At 38.0% G+C, this 21,592-nt stretch overlaps 1 protein-coding gene across 2 annotated transcripts in view; it reads left to right on the plus strand.

Annotated features, from left to right (window-relative positions):
* The window catches only part of DYNC2H1 (dynein cytoplasmic 2 heavy chain 1), a 151,483-nt gene extending 130,157 nt beyond the window's left edge, over positions 1 to 21,326 (plus strand). For both annotated transcript variants that reach the window (XM_087721147.1, XM_087721148.1), the window contains exons 86-90: positions 8,976 to 9,085; positions 10,062 to 10,143; positions 15,633 to 15,749; positions 20,448 to 20,630; positions 21,167 to 21,326. In XM_087721147.1, coding sequence (XP_087577273.1) covers positions 8,976 to 9,085; positions 10,062 to 10,143; positions 15,633 to 15,749; positions 20,448 to 20,606 — 468 coding nt within the window. In that variant the 3' untranslated portion in view covers positions 20,607 to 20,630; positions 21,167 to 21,326. The remainder of the gene's footprint in view (positions 1 to 8,975; positions 9,086 to 10,061; positions 10,144 to 15,632; positions 15,750 to 20,447; positions 20,631 to 21,166) is intronic.
* The last annotated feature ends 266 nt before the right edge of the window (positions 21,327 to 21,592 follow it).

Here is a 21,592-nt window from a genome sequence, read left to right on the forward strand (position 1 = left end):
TATCTTTCCAGTAGCAAAACAGTCTCATGTCTTCTGCCATTTGTGGTATCAGTCCTCTAATCATCTCCTTAATCAAATTTGTATGGACTCCTCTTAGCAACTCATTGCTTATAAAATCTCTCATGTAATTTCCATGCCCTTCCTCTGTTTCATTAATCAGCTTATCTTTAATTGTCAGTAGTGTTATCAATGATGTTGCTAATAAAATTTCTCTCTTTAAATCCATAAATTCTTTTGTTTTTTCTTCTTCTGTATCTTGCCATTTGGGGTAGAGTCCCCCTCCATTTAATCCCTCTTTCTGTATTCCACACTTTCCATTTCCAGACACAAACCAATCACCATAAATATCAGCAGATTTAATTTCTTTATAGTCATTTTCCTCTTTGGTTTTTAGGATTCTAACCTCCACTTTTTCTACTTGATTAACATCTCCAACTTCTTCATCATATTTTACTGTTAGATGCTCTAAGTCTTCGAACTTCTTCTCTGTTGTCTCAAATGTGTTTGATAATTTCTGAATTTCTAAGAATATCTTTTTCAGGCTTAAGGTTTTTTTCTGCTGTTGAAGTTGTGCCATTATCTCCAGCTAACAAACACTGCTGCTCTGGTTTGGAAGGTTTTTACAAGATTAAGCATAAATTCACAATAAAGTTTTATTTTCACTTTTCTCTGGTTAAAGATATACTACAAAGGGACATTTGACGTATGGTTTCCTTCTTATCACTCTCTATAAACAAGCAGTGAGACCTTGGAGTGCCAAGCCAGGATAATCAGTAAAGAAAGTAAAAGTGTTTCATTTCCAATACATAAACCTTCAGCCTCCGAGTAGCAGTGTTATTGTTACAATTTTCTTTGTTTCTTTTTGCATCTTGTTTATATTCCAAGTTATAAAAGGTCTGATTCTTGAATGAGTTAGAGAAACACCCACCGTAATGAATGAGGAGAATTTTAGTCCATAGGTTACAAAGAATAATAAAAGAAAAGAATAGAATAGAAGAAGAATACTTAATCCATTCATTTTAAAAGGCTTGCATAAATTCCATCCATGAACACAGCATCTAAAAAGTAAGATAACCCACTGTCCAAAATCATTCAAAGCTTAATTCCACTGTTTATTTCTTCTGTTCTCCAATTTAAATTAATTTTAAGTTTTTTATAGGCAGTCTCTTTTAAAATGGTAAAAATTCCTCACCAGCTGGAAACACTTTCTCTTTCTGTATCCTTCCATTTTGGAGCCACCCTGACTTCATCAACCTTGGCTGGATATTTTGTCGCCGGTTTGAAAAACTTCTCTTGCATCGATCAGGGACTTTGTGATGTCCCTGAGATAAGCAAGATGTATTCTTCCTGTTCACCGTCTCTGCGGGATGGTTTAGGTCCAATTGGACCACCCAGTAGCAAAAGTATCGGCAGCGATCTCGGAGCATCGAGACCTCAAGTCCGTATCATCGCGACATTGGCTCCTCCTCCTCCATTAGGAAATTTCTTGATGGTATCTCTGGCATGATGTTTTATCTTGCTTTTCCTAGTCTACTGTTCTGACCCCCTCCTCCGTCCAGTAACGAATGCCGAGACAAGCTTAGCTGGAAATGCCACAGCACTTTATTAGCAGGAAACCAAAACCTCAGTAGCTGAAAGCCAAGCACAACAAACAGATAAGAACCTTGGCAGCAACTCAGACTTCAACAGAGACAGATAACAGCTTCTCCAGCGTTAAGAATGAAGTTGAATCCTGCAAAACCAGACTCCTCCCAGTCGCTCCTTAAATACAATGTTGAGAAGAGCCTAATTACAATCACCTGGGTCCAATTATCTTTTGTAACTGCGTAGCTGTTCTCTCTGTCGATCTGTCTGACGTTGCCAGGCATCCAGGACCATCTCCCTTGTCTCCTCGTCACTACTCCAAGGCATGACGTCAGGAGCACACTCCCTTTGGCTCTCACCCCTGCTCAATGCCTCAGACGCCTCCTGGCGGCCAACCAGCCTCTCTGCGCCCTGCTCAGAGTCAGAACCCTATTCAGGGTTCTCCACCTCTTCCAGAGCCGACTCATAAAGCCCCTCGCTGCCGGAGTCTGTTTGCAGCTCCAACGGCTCCTGCTACCATATATCTTTATTGAATATTTATTGCATAATTGCATTCAAGGATGTCTTTCAGACCCATACACTTTCTCAAGTAGTTTTATATTTTTTTTAAAAAAATAAATTGTATCTGGAATTTTTTATGCATCCTTTGCATAAAAAATACAAATATGAACATTTCACACAGTCAGATAACATTTGTCATGCTTAGTGAAAACAATGGTAACATTTTATTGCTTGTTTACAAAAACACAAGTGAACTTATTTATTTAAAATCAGTGTTTTTGATATTATAAAATACCTTGACAGGCTCTCTAATTTAAAGACTTTGATTTAAAGGTCTATTCACAACACGTCCCTGGACTCATGTTGCATTTAAAAGGTTATTATTGTCTGTTCCCAAATTCATTCGCACAATAAACTCCCTACAATTATCTGTAGCGGATGGATATTGCATTAGGAAGTACTATAATAAAAGAGTATTTTAATTTTATTCTTTCATCGAAAATTGCTTTACTCTTGGGAACGCACAGTGAAATGAGAAATGCACTAGCAAATTAACATTTCAGGTTGTCATATTGCTAAGGATTATTAGAGATATTAGACAACTGTATGGACGTGAAAATATATTAAACCTTGGGGAAGCTGTGTAACATTAGTACTTTGCACTTAATAATGTCACGATACTTGATATATCAAAGTTTGAAACCCTGGGAGCATATCTTGCACTATTGTCTACAAATACTATTCCAGGATCCAATCTGGATTGGTCACCGGGACCAGAGATTTTGTCTTCCGAGTTTCAGACTGGTGCTAAGGAAAAATTCCCTGAAGATGGGCTCCAGCATGAGTCAAAAAGCACAGAAGACAAAACATCTGGTCCCAGTGACCGACCCAGATTGGATCCTGCAGCATTATTCTGGGACACATATATTCACCTTCATTCGTGAGATACTCTTCACTTAAAACAATAATGGGGACCAGAGTTTCCACTGCTAAGCAATGCAGTTGTAATGCGCGGTGTCACATGACTGCATCACTTAGCAACAGCAGTACCAGCAGTTCCAATTTCTGTTGCTAAGTGAAAATTAGGGATTAAGATCTCCTCTTACATTCCTTACAGAGTCCTAACTTAGATAGGGAAGCCGACAAGAAACTGCAAGTCCTATGGAGCTTGCAAGCAGACCAGTGGACAGGTGGGTGCAAACACAGCCAGACTGGGTATGGCTGCTGCAAGGGGCAGGAAGTTGCACAGGTGGATGCTGTGACACGGCGCCAAGCAGGTTGGCAGACATGCAGTATGGAGGGCAGGTGTGTGGGGAGGAGAGGTGTGCTGTTGGAGGGCATGTGCCACAAAGTTCAAGATTCCTGGGATCTTTACATAGCTCTTTCTCAGGAGAAAAAGTGGTGGAAATGACTTAACAGGAGTGACTTGGGATCTTCCCTACTGGCTTCCTCTTTGACTTTTCTTGTGCAAGCCAGAAAAGAAAGTTGTAAGTGAGGATCACCTGACCAGGAGGTACTATAACTATCATAAATGTAAGCTGATTTCCAAGCATCCAGATTGTGATCACATGACTGCAGGAGTGCTGGGGTGGCTGGAACTTAAAGGACTGATCATAAGTATCATTCATTCAGTCCCATTCTAACTGCAAGTGGGCACTGAACAAGTAGCCATTATTTAAGAACTATCTGTATTCTTTATAATATATACAGTACTTTGAAAAATGCTGTTCCTTGCTGGGTAAAGATAATGTTCTTATGTCATGGGGTAATAGGAGCTTCCCAGCTAGTCCCATCTTTCCTTTTAAGCAGGAAACAATTTTCAAAGAAAGTTCTGAGACATTTTAAGAATAATTTTGTACTATATTGCTTTTTTTTTTTTTTTTTTTGCATTAGTTGTAAATTGGACACTCTGCTCATCTCCCTAATTAGAGAAATAATTTGTTTGTTTATATGTTTGGGGAAACATGAGGAAGCATATCTTACCAACAGGTAGGCTCTGGTACAGTAATTGCTACAGTTGAATAGTAGCAGGAACACTTATTCCACAGAAGGAGAGAGCTCCAGCATATAGAAAGGCAATAGTAGCAGAAGATTCTCATCATCTATGAAATAAACTTTCTGGAAAAATATGACCAATCTCTTAGAGATTGTTATGTATTCCAGTTCTCATTTTCTCATTTTTTAAAATATCTTTTATTTCATTTTATTTTTTCCTAGCTTATTTATTTCCTTTCATAACTATCTGATAACTATCACACCAATTTTCCTATTACTGCATTACATTCATCCTTCCACATTCTTGCAAAAAAAGTTATCAAGTTAGCAAGTACCTTGTTTTTGTTTGAATTGTTTTCAATCGTTAGCATTCATCTCTCTTGCACAGGATTCTAATACAAGGGCTTCCATTGAGGCTATAATGTTAAAATCATGGAGACACAGTGATATGGTGTCAGAGCTAGTACAAATGTACAGGCAGATGCATTATGTTTGTGTGTCAGAAAAGACTAACTCTTCATCCCAATACCTTTGAACTATATGGTTTTATGATGAAATAGATTATCATTGGCCTTGCAAAAAGTGGGGTTTGCTATATCTTTGGGTATAATAGAGTTCATTCAGAAATCTCATTTGAAGCTCCATTACATCTGAGGTTTTCTTGGATGAAAAACTGGTGCTACTATCTTACATGATGCATTCAATGAAATCCCAGAGGCACTGAGTGTTTTGGAGAAGGCCTTTATTGAGGATAAGCCAACAATGTATTACTGTCATAAATTTTAAAACATCACAGAAATAAATGGTGATAATATACAAGACATTTGGAATAGAATATCCATACTGCCCACCCAGTGGCTTCAAGTTCTAAGGTATATAAAATCACACAGATGACCTTGGAAAAGGAATGTGGTAACTATAAACTGGAAAACATGGCTTAAATTTAGGGAAAGAAGAGTATGTTAGAAAGAATCTTAAACTGGCTCTACCTTAACTCTCTCTGGTATAAGAGGAAAGGAATAGAAAAACAGGTAAGCTTTCAAGACTAATGACAACCTTCAAGATAAAGCAGGTCAGGAAACAGACTCAAAAAGAAATACTAGAATCCTCCTGGAATCCTACATTTGATACAAGCTATGATAATGGAATGTTTTTGAGGCGCATTAGCTTAGTGGCTTAATGATGCTGGAGATGGTCTCTGGTTCAGTGGTTCAAGCCCTAACATTGCATGGCGGGGTGAACTCCCATTACTTGCCTCAGTTTCTGTCCACTTTGCATGTTCTATGCGAGTAGATAAATGGGAACCACTTCTGTGAGACCATGAGTTGGTGCTCCATGAAGGCAGTCTAATTCCTGCTTGCTCTGAACCTTCCCAGTTGCAGTGCCTGTTTATGAGGGGGACTAAGATGCTGCTGCAGGAAGAGCCAGTCTTCTTCTTTTTCTGGTGCGAAGCTAGCTTGCCCTCTTGTGGTGTACCATGGGAAGCACGCAAGCGGGTACCTGACAAAGGTGGTAAACAGGCAACCAAACTAGTACTCTGCAATAGAATTGTAGTCTCCTGGCTAATGTAACACCGCCAGACGATGGTGATGATGGTGATGGTAATGGAATGTTTTAAAACCTGACTCTCTTTTAAAATTGAATTTTGCTAACTATCACATTCCTTTTCATCTCTGTTGTTTTTTTTTATTACACTGTTATACTATAGTTATAAACTATATAGTTACATGTAAAATGTATCAGTATGTAAAACCTTTTGTAAAATGCTACTTTCAACAATTTTAAGCCTCAGTTAAATTATGTTACGTAAAATGATGTCCGGGCTGAATACACGGATCCTTTGCAGCTGATATTTTGCCTTCTAAGACAAGAAAAAGGTCTACATAGTAAGCCTTTTGGTTTTTAAGATGCTTTTAAAATGATGCAGTTTATTGCTTCAGAAATTAAACTATTTATTTTGCTTATCGTATTTTTTCATGTCTAATAACTAAAAGTGAGCTATTAGAAGTGAACTAATATTAGAGACATGGTGGTGCTGTGGTTAGAATGTGGTATTGCAGGCTAATTCTGCTGACTACCAGCAGTTTGATCCTCACCAGCTCAAGATTGACTCAGCCTTCCATCCTTCCAAGGTCAGTTAAATGAGGACCCAGATTGTTGGGGGCAATATGTTGACTCTGTAAACGGCTTTGTAAATCACTATGAAGCGGTATATATGTCTAAGTGACATTGCTATCAAAAGATAGATAGACAGACATAGTTTTAAAATACTAGCCACCATGTACTTCACTTTTTATTAAACAAGCAAATTACAAAATAATTACTTCAGATTTGAAAACAAACTGCTATTGTTAATCATTACAGTCGCTTAGAATTTAATTGAATATAATTGCTTGCCCATAGATGTCTGGAATACTTGAATCCAATGTTTATTTGAATACACTAGTAAAATGAATATATTAATCTGAAATTACAAATGACTCTAATGACCACTTTGACACTGAACACTTTACTTCATGCTATCTTTCTGGTTGAAAAACTGCAATTACTGCCATAATATAGCAGGAACTGATAAATCATTGAAAGAATCATGCAGATATGACCAAGCTCACGAGTATAAATAGAATTGGGGGGTAGGGGAAGAGGGCATTCAGATCATTCATAATTATCTGGGAGAAATGTGTAATCTATGTTGTGACACATATAAAGGACATTTGATTAAATTGTTCTGTCTCAGGGAAAAAACAGCAATTTGGGGAGTTACTATGATAGAACAACAAATTATGTAGTTTAGTGATTATCACTTCAATGGCCTTTCTCCCCATTATTCATAGGGTGGAAGCAATATCTTTAATAAGAGCATTTTTGTTAATTTATTCAACCTCTTTTTCTAATTTTGTCATTTGCAGTAGACATTCAACAGTAGAACTAGAAAGAGACTTACAGAACAAATAAGACTTGCAAATTTTCTGGTGTTATTAGGCTAAAAGGTTCTGTCTGAAATCAAATGTGACAAGGAATATTTAAATAGAAATGACATGTGTGCTTTCATCTTGGATAATGAACCTTTTTTTAATAGGGGAATAATATGGTCTCAATTTAAATAGTAGCATACAAATTTAAGAAAAGAATAGAATGTGATTGATTGATTGGAAAATTGTCTGGTTTTAGGCAGTTATTTTGAAGGAAGGCAGTAAATTGTTGGGAAAAAATGCTATAGGAATCTCTTGGTGTGTGTTTTTTTCCATTAAGTTCTTGTGAAATACAAAGTGTATCTATACTAGGATTGGAAATATTCATCAAAATGCTGGCAAAAGATGTATGTGACACATTCCTAAGGAACATACAAAATGGAATCTAAACATTTTCCATAAGTTCAAATAGTGATTTAAAATTTCGTTCATTTCTGCCCTCCCCAGTCCCCAAGAGCACTCTGAAAGCCTCCTAAAAGCTATGCACAGCCATTTTGGTGAAGGGGGCGGGGTTTCTGAAGGCAAAAAATGCTGTATTCAGTGTATAAGATGCACCCAGATTTTCAGCCTCCTTTTTGAGGGAAAAAGGTGTGTCTTATACTCCGAAAAATACGGTACATTGCTTTAAAATTCAGTTTTTGTAACCAATATCACTGTTTACATGTAGTATATTAAGTTAACAAGAGGAATTTATTGTAACCATTTTAGTCATTTAAAAAAAATATATACGTGCATTATATATATTTATAAAAAATTTATGGGGCTTTGTGTTTTTCATAGCATATTTCAAATTGAAAAATAGCATAAATTATTGTTTCTTCATCATCATTCTCGCCATTGTCTATCCACTGCACAATAAAAGCCTCTTCTGCATGTTTCCAACCAATATTGTTTATCAAACAATAAACTATTATTTATTTTTTGATAAGATTATTCATGATCCTTAATTTCATACATAAAAATTTAGGGAATTATTTGCTTTATGTCAAATGGCATTATGTGTATTATGTAGCGGAATGATCCATTATTTATGAAGTTGAATACCGTGTTTTCATGAAAATAAGACAGGGTCTTATTTTCTTTTGACCCCCGAAATAAGCACTTGACCTTATTTTCAGGGAGTTCTTATTATTTTTGAGGTGCAGGAGGTGGTGTGGTTACATCATGGCTGCTGCTGTCTTGCAATATTTTCGGGGAAGGCTTATCTTAGCACATGCACTCTAAAAGCCCAATTGGACTTATTATCTGGGGAGGTCTTATTTTCAAGGAAACAGGGTATATGATACAATTATGTTCAGTAAAACCTACTCAGAGACAGACACTATACTGCAGTGTCCATTTAAGAACGGATGAATATGTATTTTATGATGAACTAAGAAATTATGTGTTTGCCCAATGCAGACACATCAGTAGTTTTAAATTTGTAACTTACCATTCTGATTAATTGGCTTGGGTTCCCTATGTTAAATCCATTTGTTTTCTTTCTACAAAGCTGTGTGTGTTGGCACGCGTGCTGGCTGGTTTTTGACTGGCATTTATCCGGTTTGTAGATGTCATTCCATCATAAAATTAGGCGGGAGGCATTTATGTATAATACATTTCCTTCCTGGTATTTCCCAGATTGGGATTTATGAATAAAGCAAGGTGTCCATTCCCTTCACATGATTGCCAGTGTATAAGAAATTATTTTTGAACCATATTAATAATAAAGCCTAGCAACACTGTGCATCATATTCCTCGATATCATTTTTGTCACATTCAGTTTTGAACTATGTTGTCACTTGCCTCTAATGTCATAGTCCTATATCTTATTCCATGTTAATGCTCAATGAATTCCTCAGAAAATGCTGGATAGGCACTTGAATGTGTTAAGTTAGCTAGATTTTTTCCCCCTCTTAGCATACACTGCTGTTATCTTTCTAGAATTGGGTGAGTAAAGCAGAAAAGCAGACCTTACTTTTGGATACTCTGGACCTCTCAGAACTCTTCCATCCAGATACCTTTCTGAATGCCTTAAGGCAAGAGACTGCAAGGTAGGTGAATTGATTGCTGTTGCATGTCATGTATGTGTCTCTCAGTACTACTGCTTCATTCGTTCTCTCATTTTCTCACCTTCATTGTCTATAGAAGACTACACTATAGGATTGTCTTCAGTAGGAAGTCCAGTTGGTCCTCTCTCATGTCTTCTGTCTTTATGTAAAGAACATTTTTGGTAGCAAAGCTTTTCATCTACTTCCATCAAATGTGTTTTGCCACTAATACTGTTTGGTTTTCTTATCCCCTCTAATTTGTTCTATTGATGTTTTATTTCATTTCATGATTTTTTTAAAAAATTGAGTCCTTTCTAGTGAAAAAAAGCATAGACATTTCCTAATATAAATCAGATGTATTTAACTTGTTAACCTGATGGCAAATATGATGCTTTAGGAAACAGATTTTGCAAGTCTGCAGCTAAATTTTCATTTCTAATAACATGATAGTTTTTCTAGAAGTAAATTTAGTGCCACAAAGTATTGTGTACAAGCAAAATGAAATAATAGAAATGCTAAAAGATTCTGATTTCTAGTATTAGCGCATTTTTTGTAAAAAAAACCTTGAGAATAGCATTCAAAGAGACATTAACGGAATGAAAAATATAAGAATAGAGAATAGCTTGACTCCCTCTTCTTTGTGGCTCTGAGATATTGGAACACTGCTATCATGTCACCCCTAGTCCTTCTTTTCATTAAACTAAATGATTTGTTCATATTCTTAAACAGTCACATTCTTACTTAGCATAAAATACTATTATTAAAGACAATACAGCATCTTATTTTCATTAATCCAAATGTTGTATTGTTTTATTGAATGCTGCACTTTTTTTAGCAGTGGGAAAGGGGTGGATTGTTTTAGGAATCTGGTTCACTTAATCAGCAGCTGTGTGTTATCTTTTAATGTATGGGAGATAACATATGGTTTATTTCATTTCAAATAAACTATTTATATTTTCATTTTATTATTCTTTTCCAGAGTAATGGCCTGTTCTGTGGATAGTCTAAAATTTACAGCATCCTGGAAAGGTCAAATAAGAGAAGCGAAGCTCCAAGTTCAGGTAATCAACCTGTTGAAATTATACTTGCTGAGCCTTCTATGAGCTTATAGATCTATAAATAATTTAAATATAGTCAAATATTTATTATTTTGTTTCATTAAATGCATCTCACTCCATTCCAGCCCCAAAGAGAACCTAAAAGAATATTAATTATTTGTTAATCTGTTATCTGTTAATATAATTGTGTTACTTATCCTGTCCTTTGCTATTCTATCCACCCTGCTCCTTCTTTTTATCAATGAGCTCTGTTCAGTTCTCTGTAAAATATCACAAACATTTTGGTTTTTCCCAAGACATGCTATGCAATTTAGAAAAAGTCTGACCCGGAAAATAATTGGAGTGTGGGGAGTTTTCTAAAAAATGAGCAATTCCCAATAGCAACATTTTAAGCTTAGCTAGCACGGATAAAATTATTTAAAAGGTATTTAAAGAGAAAAAAATATCTCTTTTTCTCTGGCTGGTAATAGAAATTGATGACGTTTGTACTTTATTATATAGCTATCTAAAAGGTGGCTCAGTGGCTAAGATGCTGAGCTTGTCGATCAGAAAGGATGGCAGTTTGGCGGTTCAAATCCCTAGCCATGTAATGGAGTGAGCTCCCATTACTTGTCCCATCTTCTGCCAACCTAGAAGTTCAAAAGCACGTAAAAATGCAAGTAGAAAAATAGGAACCATCTTTGGTGGGAAGGTAAATAGCATTCCGTGGACCTTCGGCATTTAGTCATGCCTGCCACGGAGATGTCTTCACACAGTGCTGACTCCTTGGCTTTGAAACGGAGATGAGCACTGCCACCTAGAGTTGGGAATGACTAACACATATGTGCGAGGGGAACCTTTACCTTATACAGCTATCTAATTTGTCCTGCTGAACACAGTGAACAAATAGACCAAAATAGATTTAGCCTACATTTTGCAAATCAGTTCTTCAATTAAAGTTCTTCTTTTACTTTATTGAATATTAAACCTGAAGTACCAAAAGAATCTTGTAAAAGATTTGCAAAAATATAGAAATTAATGTTTCAGTCGTTTAGATTTCAAATACAACATTACTGTTTGACCTTTAAAGGTTCACTGTCGTTTCTGGAAGAAAATTTGAAATGCGTGTGCATATTAAAGTAGGCACACCGACTGAACCAAGTTTACAACTTGGCCCGGAGATATTATCAGCCTTGAAATGGTTGATTAATTCAATCAATAGCCTCAAGACCTGATTACGAGAATAATTTTTTCCAGAAATGACAATGATAAATTTTTGATTCAGAATCAATTTTTATATAATTAAATCTTATTTAATGACATTTATAATTGCTTATAAAGAAACCGTTACCTGACAATGCATGTGAAAATGCATTTTTTGTTTTATTAACATAAACTCATGCCTCTTGTGATATCTTAAACCATTGGGAATTGATGAGGAAATGCTTTGAATAATATTTTAAAAGTGTTATGAATTCAGGGTTTAGGGACCCTGTAAGAAGAAGTAAAATCTGAATATGTTTAATTATGGATATAAATATACATAATGTTTAAAACTTGGATCTGTGCATCCTAAAGAAAGGCACAGCTTACAATTGGAACATATGAGGACTTAGTTTTTCTGTAATATATCAAACATATGTCTGAAATAATATGAAATCATATACAGTAAATTATTTAATAAGAGCAGCATTCCTGCTTCTAATATAGCAATAGTTTATTTTTTCTATGGTGATATTCAGTAACCTAGTATTGTCTAAACTATGGGAGTAAATTTCTAAATAGTAATGTCAACTCGCGAAGCTTTCCTGACCCGCTCCCGAGTTGCCATAGGCAGGGTGATGGGAAATCGTGCCTCACAGCTGCACTGAGGAATTCACACCTCAGTCAAAACAAAACACATCCTAGCCAGTGAAGCCAAGGCCACCTCCATGGAGACATGTAACAGCCAGAGGGAGTTCCGTGACCCGCAAAATTGCTTTGTTGGGGAATGTGACTGATGACACACTTTGTCATCAAACAGAGGGGCAAACAGAGTCAGAGGCAAGGCACAAACTAGGTGAAGTCAGAGCTGGCTTCACTTGTTTCGTGCCGATATTGCGGTCCTAATAAGCAACTGGATTTTTCTTGAAAATTGGCCTGAGGCTCCTGCTTTTATTAGGGCATTGGTCAGAACCCTGAAAAATAATACTATCACAAAAAAATTCTTCCTTGTTTTGATGTCCACCTGCCTGTGCATATAATTAGTCTAGAACAGGAGTACCAAACTCGTGTCATCATTACGTGGCATATTGTAATTTTTTCCCCTTCACTAAACCGGGCGTGAGCAGCGTATGATGCATCTGGCCCACAGGCTGTGAGTTTGGCAGCCCTGGTCTAGAATATGCACGCTTCATGTTTACAACGAATTAGATAGCAGCAGGGGTCTGTATCTGTATTCACTTCTATTATTCCATGCTTATATCTCAGGAGACATTTGGACAGGACTATCTGCCCATCACTTCTGACAGCACAAGGCAGAAGACAACTATCATACCAAGGCTTATGTTAAAACTAAAATACCAAGGAATCTGCCCCTAAGATTGTGAGAGAAAATGGAAATGCTGATGTTCAAAATATATTTGAGATTAATACAGATGCTGTAGTTAAAGTTATCATTGAATCCTGCAGATCCATTTTTTTCACTAAAATTAAAAATAAAGCAAATTGCTATTAAGTTTAGTTCCTAAAATCAAAGTTACAAAACATGTTTCTCATTGCACAATGGTCCCCAAGAGAAGAAATAAAGTGGACAGTATTTCTTTCAAGGCTTTGTTTCTTCATGGAGATAAAATCCCTTTATTTGGCCTATTGCTTAAAGAGAGAGTGAGAAAGAGAGAGATGAAAAAACTTTATTGACCTATAAAAACTATTCTTTGAAAGCTGTCAGACTTCTAAAAAGATGCCATATCTTCTCTGGGACTTATTTCTTCTCTTTCTCCGGTGCACTGCTTGGAGTGTCCAAGCAAGGGTTAAATTCTGTCTCACTGCCCAAGGACTGGATTGAAAATCTTTGGCCACACCCTCTGGTACTTCCATCCTCAGTTTTTCAATTCAGTCCAAAGCCCATCAGATGTATTTAACAGCCTTAGCTGACAGAATTCAAATACTACTTGGTCTCCCTCAGCCGGGGGGGGGGGGGGTGTCATACAACACCCAGAGCCCCAATGGCTCAATCTGACCGCCTGGCACTTGAGATGATCTCCTAGTTCAAGCCAACTTCTCCAGGCAGGTCATTCATACCATCCAGGCGGCCCGGTGTCCTTCCACCACCATCAGCAGTAGTTAAATGCAGCACTGCAGGCTACTTCAGCTGACTGCACTTCTGCAGTTCGGCTGTTCAAATCTCACCGGCTCAGGGTTGACTCAGCCTTCCATCCTTCCGAGGTGGGTAAAATGAGGACCCAGATTGTTGTAGGGGGCAATATGCTGACTCTGTAAACCGCTTAGAGAGGGCTGAAAGCCCTATGAAGTAGTATATAAGTCTAACTGCTATTACTATTGCTATACGGGGCCATGTGGTCTGCCTTCTCCATCTGGTGCGGCTCATATCACCTGGAGCCACTTTCTGTGTCTCTCACTCAAATACTGGACTTCCTCCAAGGGGGATTTGATAAAAACTAGCTCCAAATACTTTACGATGCCAAGTCGCTGCACTGGCCACTGTGATATCTGCAGACTCTTCCCAACTGCTCAGCTGTCACCCCAGCGTACGGGCTTTCCTTAAGGGCGCATCAAACCCGCGGCCGCAGGTGATCCATCGATACCCTTCCTGGGACCTCGCTGTTGTTCTCAGGGCTCTATCAGAACTACCCCTTGAATCTCTCTGCTCTTCTTCCATCAGGCACCTTTCCTTCAAGATGGCCTTCCTCGTTGCCATTACTTCGGTGAGGAGGGTGTCTGAACTGGCAGCTCTGTCAGTCAGGGAGGGTTTGTGTCTCATCCATAGGAACAGGATCATTCAACGGCTGGACCCGTCGTTTATCCCGAAGATCAATTCCTACTTTCACAGGACCCAGGAGCTTGTTCTCCCAAACTTTTGCCCGAGGCCCTCGCCATTGCATACCCTCGACATGCGGAGAGCATTGAAGGAGTACATCAAGCATACATCCTCCTTCCAATGCTCAGAGGCCTTATTTGTATCGTTTCAACCGGCGGCCATGGGCTGGAAGATTTCATCTTCCACCATCAGTCGCTGGCTCAAGCCTTGTATCTCCCTGGCCTATAAACACCAGGGTAGGTCTACACCTCCCAGACTGACAGCGTACTCAACCTGAAATGCTACCCAGGCCTCAATTAAGGAGATCTGCAAAGCTACGACCTGGGCAATGCCATCCTTATTTGTTAGGCACTACAAGCTGGACAAATACACCTCTGCGGATGCTGCCTTCGGAAGACGTGTCTTGCAGAGCGTGGTTTCTGCGAATCTTGATGTGGATTGTGAACCTCATTGGAGGCACCTGCCCTGGTGACATTTTGCTTGGGCATGTCCTTTGCTTGGACACTCCAAGCAGTGCACTGGAGAATGACCATTGACTTACCTGAAGGGTTGTTCTCGGTGCACTGCAGAGTGTCCAACCCCACCCTGGGGTATTATTTCCAGGATGTCCTGCTTTTTCATATGAGAATACTTTGCCAGTCGGACATCCATCTCAGATGGACCATGCCTTCATTGAAAAATTGAGGGTGGAAGGAGCCAGAGGGCGTGGCCAAAAATTTTCAACCCAGTCCTTGGGCAGTGGGACAGAATTTAACCCTTGCTTGGACACTCCTGCAGTGCACTGAGAACGACCCTTCAGGTAAGCCAATGGTGATTCTCAAGCATTGTTTATAAATGTTTATGTGAGTCTTACTGCTTTATTCTATAACACTAATATATTGATACCTGCTGCTGACCTACCATAAGTACTGATCCAATAATATTTTTATCATAATAAAGAATACAACTGCAAACTATAGAACAGTGATGTCGAACCTTTTAGACACTGGGTGCCCAAACTGCACACACGCAAATGCCCAAACTGAAAGGTGTGTGCACGCGCATGAACACATGCATGCACTTGTGCGCAGTAGAGACCTGAAGACCAGCTGGCCAGCAGGAGGTGGGGCATCCCAAAACAGGCAGCATGGCAAGATCTTTTTTTTTTCCATGAGCTTCTGTTTTGTCGTTTGCGGGGAAACAGAGCTCATGAAAGAAACGCCATGGAGATCTGACCTGGGGCAACCACACTGCCAGGGGGCTCTGCATGCCACCTCTGGCACACGTGCCAGATGTTGGCCATCATCGCTATAGGAGATGTGTTTAAAAGCATAATTTCCAAGCCACAATCACCTTGCTTCTTCTGTAATAATCTTCCATAAATATTGTTCTTTACTGGAGCCATCCAGAGAACTAAGTTTTAACTTATGTCAAAATACAATATAGTCATTGCTCACATTTTAACCAAATTGAATGTTATGTGTTTCCATGACAGATCAGTGGCCTTCAATTGGAAGGCTGTAGTTTTGATGGAAATCGACTTTCTGAAAATCAACATGACTCATCCAGTGTTTCAACTGTTCTGCCTTGTTACATGGCTTGGATTCCCCAGGTACTTTATTTTTAAGGGCTCAAAATTTTAAGCTTGCAATTACATTTTTTTCAAATACTAGGTTTTCAATAGTTGACGGATAACACTCTTCTTCCTCTTTTTTGAAAAGATCAAGTACTTTAGAGTTTAATGACTCCATTCTTTGTAGTTTTATAAGTGGCTTGTTCATTTCTCAGAAAGCTTTTTGTTTTTAATCACTATTAAAACAGCACAAGTGAATTAGTGGACTTGTAAAAGAGATGTCTGGATAGTCTGAAATGTTTTCTTAAAATCTGGATAAGTATTTTAATCCCAATTCATAGTCAACTGATTAGCCAACAAAAGATTTTCATGAAAATAGCCAATTTTAAGATATTTTGTGTAAATGTTTTGCTCACATTCAAATTATTGCGTTTTCTGGTGGATTTGCACCTGTGGAATTAGCCTGAAATAGCAAACCAGTTTTCCCAGTTGCAATGTATGGCTGTGAAGGTTGAACCATAAGAAAGGCTGAGTGCCAGAGAATTGAGGCCTTTGAACTATGGTGCTGGAGAAGACTCCTGAAAGTGTCTTGGACTTCAAGGCGATCAAACCAGTCAGTCCTAGATGAGATCAATCCTGACTGCTCTTTAAAAGACCAGATCCTGAAGATGAAACTTAAATACTTTGGCCACCTAATGAGAAGAAAGGACTCACTGGAGAAGAGCCTCATGCTGGGAAAGATTTGGCAAAAGAAGAAGGGGACAGCAGAGAATAAGGTGGCTGGATGGAGTCACCGAAGTAGGCTTGAGATTAAATGGATTCCAGAGGATGGTAGAGGACAGGAAGACCTGGTGGAACATTGTCCATTGGGTCGCGATGGGTCGAAGACGACTTTGCAACAACAACAAGCAAACCAGTTTGGTCTTGTAGTTAAGGTATTAGGCTAGAAATCAGGAGACTTTATGTTCTAGACCCACTTTATGCATGAAAGCCAGTGAGTTGACTTTGGGCCAGTTATCCTCTGTCAACCCATCATGTCATGAATGGGCAAATAAGCCAGTTGTTCCCTTTCTTTTGCAACCAATGAATCAAAACTTGGTTGATTTCCCACCCCCCCGCCCAAAGAAAACCAATCCTAGATCAAAAAACCCCAAAATATCCTGAAATAAATTTATGCACATTGAAATCATTCTGACAAAATCCTGAAAATTTTAGTGATATCCCTTCTGCTGTGAAGATTGAAAATAATCTTTCTCAGAATAACTTCATGTGCAAATCATCCACAAAGTAGAAGTGCAATAAAGATGATAAGGGGACTGGAGGCTAAAACATATGAAGAATGGTTGCAGGAATTGGGGTGACATGATAGCATTATTCCAATATTTGAGGGGCTGTCACCAAGAAGAAGGGGTCAACCTATTTTCCAAAGCATCTGAGGGCAAGACAAAAAGCAATGAATGGAAACTATTCAAGGAGAGAAACAACCTAGAACTGAAGAGAAATTTCCTGACGGAACAATTAATCAATGGAACAACTTCCTACCAAAAATTGTGGGTGCTCCAACACTGGAAGTTTTTAAAGAAGAGATTGTACAACATTTATCTGAAATGATACATGGTTTTCTGCCTGAACCAGGGGGTTGGACTAGACAACTTCTAAGGTCCCTACCAACTCTGTTATTCTGTTAACCTTTCAGAAGTAATCCAAAGCAAACTATTTTTTTCTGTTGCACATGGGATAAGGTGGATTGGTGCCCACTGGCTTTCAAGAGAGGGATCTTTGAACTTTCCCCTTATAAACCAACTGTACCCTCCCGAAACTTTGAAGAAGAGCTGATTCAACAATGCTGCCACCAGCTGCTCCCCCCCCCAAAAAAAAATCTTTTCTGCCCTTGTTTACTCAGAAAGAGGCAATTGGCAATCTTCCTTCCTTCAAACACTGATGGAATGGAAAGACGTCTGGTCCTCTTGTTCTGAATGACTGTCACTGATTCTTTAAGAATGCAAGTTCATAAAGAGAGAAGAAAATGAGAACACACTAGAATGTAGTTCAAAAGATCAAACAGGGAAAGAACAAAAAGGAAAAGAAGAGTAATCGCTTCTGGAAAGATTGATTTTCTTTCATACAAACAAGTAGAATAAATTCTTACATATGTCAAACCCAACATACCTGGGCAAGATCTATGATGCAAGAGCTACTTGGATATCAGGAAGGTATCTTTAATACATGTCTTGGGTAATCAAAAGAATCCTGAAAACATGTAGGAGGATTGTCCTCTTCTTATTTATACTGAGTTAATTAAGTCTCTTTGGAACAGTTTCCCCTTTATTTTTACTCTTAAAATAGAACGAAGAAGAAATAAAGGGGAAAAGCTAAAACTGAAAAAAAGGGAGCAATACAATAATGAATATTGATTTATTTAAGATGCTTTTAAAAAGATGTCTGGCCACCTCAGCTAAGATGTTGTTTATAGGATAAGCTGTCACTGTTCAGGTCTACTTTCATTCTTTTCCCAGTGTCTCTCACAACAACACCTCCTTTCATAGTCATAAAAGGAAATTGAATCTATACCAAATCTAGCTGTAGTGGTCCCCTGCTCTTCAGTCTGGGTTTTGGAAGGTTCTTGTTTTCTAATCTGGCTTTCCCCAGCCCTGACAAAGAGTTAGACAATAACAGAGAAAAATAGCAAGTGTAAAATGGAGCCATTCCTTAAAACCCTCCCCCTACTTCTCCAGCTACACATTCCATCAAACATACACTAAACTTTCTACATTGAAAAATGCATGAAGAATTCCATACAGTTAATTTAGCAAGGAAAATTGCCCATACACTAGAAATCATTTATTAATATAAAACATCAGCATAAAAACATACTTTTTCCTGATCCAGTTCTATAAAATATTCACATATTCTCACATTAGCCTCCAGAACACACATAACTACTGCTGCCAAGTTGTCAGAGTGACAAACGAACAAATGCTGTTAGACTACAGTTCAGCAATTTGTCTACCTATGAAAACTAAGCTTTGTCTGCATATTTCTTACAATCCCAATCTTTACAGTTTTCTGGGATTAATGACATAGTTCTCATCATTAATTAAATTTCTCAGGCCTGTGTGAATTGAATCCTATATGGAGAGGCATTTGTTTAATATTTATGGGCTGCAGTCATTTTCAAAAATAGGCAGTTTTAAAAAAGATTCAGAATACACAACTCAGGTGCAATTAAGTTTATTACAACATGAAAAAAAATATGATATATTAAAAAGACCCCATATGAAAACATATACAGAAAATATTTTTTTTAAAAAAAATCAGGCTGCATAGTTTATTATATAAAATACATTAAATTTTTGAATCGGTTGCCGTTTTCTTTATTCATGTATGCATGACTTTTGATTATTCCTAAGTACAATAACATTTTTTTCTGGGAAAAATTAATGAAATTAATAATGTATATTGTGATTGGTCTACAGGGCCAGACTTTTGGTCCTCTTCTTGTGATATGGAGCCGTAGAAGAAGAAAAGCTTATTTATACATGAAACTGACACAGGAAAGGTTCTTTAAAGAGAACAGTCTTCAGTGGGTCTTAAGGCCATTTCACGGTTGACCCCCAACCAGATATTGTGAGGGAGAGCATGACGGTAGAGATATTTTGAAACAGAGTATAGCAGTAGGGAAGCCTTGCCTGCAAGTAAGTTTAAAGATAGCATTCTGTAAATCATAGTACAAACAGCAGGATATCCTCTGATTATCTTACTCTGATCTGCATGAGGATAGGGAATTTACCAAGCATTGGTCTGAAGTTATTTTGGACCTTATAAGATGAAAGCCGAATGTTGATGCTTGCTCAGCAGCTAATAGGCAGCCCTGCTGTTTCTTCCATGCAATGAGTATTAGGTAGTTTGGCCCTCCAGTCCTTCACTAACTGCAGCTTCAGGATCACTCCTCAACCCCATCCCAAGTTGTTTTTAGGATCCTGGCAAGAGATTATAGTCAGAATTGTAGGTTATTTCAGGGAATGTCTTTGATTACTAAGCCTGTTTATACAGAATCGAAGTGATCACAATTAAGTTCTAGTCCTACCTCATTAGGACCATGCAGAACAATCCTGCTACGTTTTCTCAGAAGTAAATTCCATGCAGTTTTAGAAGAAGTACCTGAAAGACTATATCTATATCTATCAGTCTGACTGTCTCTGCCTGCATGTGTGTGTGTGTGTGTGTTTATTTATATACACCATGTTTTCCCGAAAATACGACCTACCCCTGAAAGTAAGTTCTAGCTTGATTTTTACATGTGCACCCAATATAAGCCCTACCCCAAAAATAAGACCTAATTAAGACCCCACCTACTCCAGGGTGCACGGGTAGAAATTAAGCTAGAGTGGGGATGGGGGGGGGGTTGAGGCTTCCGTACTACTTACCTTTGGACAGTTGCAGCCAGGCCTCACACACCCCAACACCTGACTTGCTGGCCTATTTCTTCTCCGTCTGGCAAGGCTTTCCTAAAGACCTCTATAGCCAATAACAGAGCTCCGAAAAGGAGGCCCGAGGTGATGCATGCAACTGATGTGAGTCAGTGGACAAACGATCCTCCGCTGAAAATAAGACCCGGTGCCTTTTTTGGTTGCAAAAATAATAAGACAGGGTCTTATTTTTGGGCAAATATGGTGTGTGTGTAAAAATGATTGTAACCGTATCTTCTAATTCAAAGGGTTGATTTTTTGTTGACAGAATACTTATGGGCCCTATTCCCCTGAAGAGTGCATATCTTTGCCTGTTTACACTAGTGCTGAAAGGGATTGTGTGGTGACAAACATTGATGTCCCATGTGGAGGGAATCAAGATCAATGGATCCAATGTGGTGCCGCTTTATTTCTGAAAAATCAGTAAGAAGAAGCTGCTGCTAGCCATCAGGTTTGATTACTGTTGTCTTAAAAAAAAAAGAGTTTATGTTTTCTGTGATAATTTAAAACTAAAATGTGGGCAGTCTTAGATTTTATACCGAACAGTGCTTTATAAATAGTACACTGTGGATTTAGCAGAACTAAAAGTTAATTAGCATTTATTTTCAATAGACAAGCTGAGAAAACTAGTTGAAAACTTACATAGTTACCTGGGGTGGTTTTCCCCCCCCACTATAGCTTGAATAGTTCAGTGAATTATTCCCACCATGTGCAAGCCATTAAATTTTGGTACTGTACAATCTCCATTTATTTTGTGTGTACGCTCACTAGTAAAATTATTCCTTCCAACAACCTGGCAAATTTATTATCTGCCCTTTATGTATGTAATGTAAACATCCAAACTTCTGTATAAAATCTGAAGGTTGTAGTACTCTGTATTTCTAGGTCCATGTCTCTATAATTTTTTTTCTCTCAGCTTTTATTATGAGTATTGTTTCATTTTATTGAGTTTTTTTATGATCTTCATTTTTTTTTCTCAATTTTCAGATTTTCATTCTACTTCAGATTGTACTTTTAAAGGACATAATTTTTGGAATTGAAAAGAGAAGTCCCGGCTATTAAATAAAAGCAAATTATACTGAAGTATATTTATGAAACATGTATAATTTTCATTGCTCTCATTAAATAATTTCTAGTTTTTTTCAAAGTCATTTTGCCTGTGTGTTACTTGTAAATAAGCTGAATCAGTTTTCTGTATATTAGAATTGTTCTGGTCTCCTGTATTAGGCATGAAAGCTGGATGTTTGACCTTGGGTCACTATGGTCACTCATTCTCATTTAGCTCAATCTACCTCACAAGATTGTTGTTGGGAAAAGAGGAGGAAGGAGGAGGAAGTATATTGGCTGCCTTGAGTTATATATAAAAATAATAAAGGTGGGATGGAAATTTAATAAATAGAGAGAGAGAGAGAG

The sequence above is a fragment of the Thamnophis sirtalis genome, unplaced genomic scaffold (genome assembly GCF_051295495.1).
Source record: "Thamnophis sirtalis isolate CommonGarterSnake01/CBP01778 unplaced genomic scaffold, rThaSir2_p1.2 scaffold_8, whole genome shotgun sequence".
Taxonomy (NCBI): domain Eukaryota; kingdom Metazoa; phylum Chordata; class Lepidosauria; order Squamata; family Natricidae; genus Thamnophis; species Thamnophis sirtalis.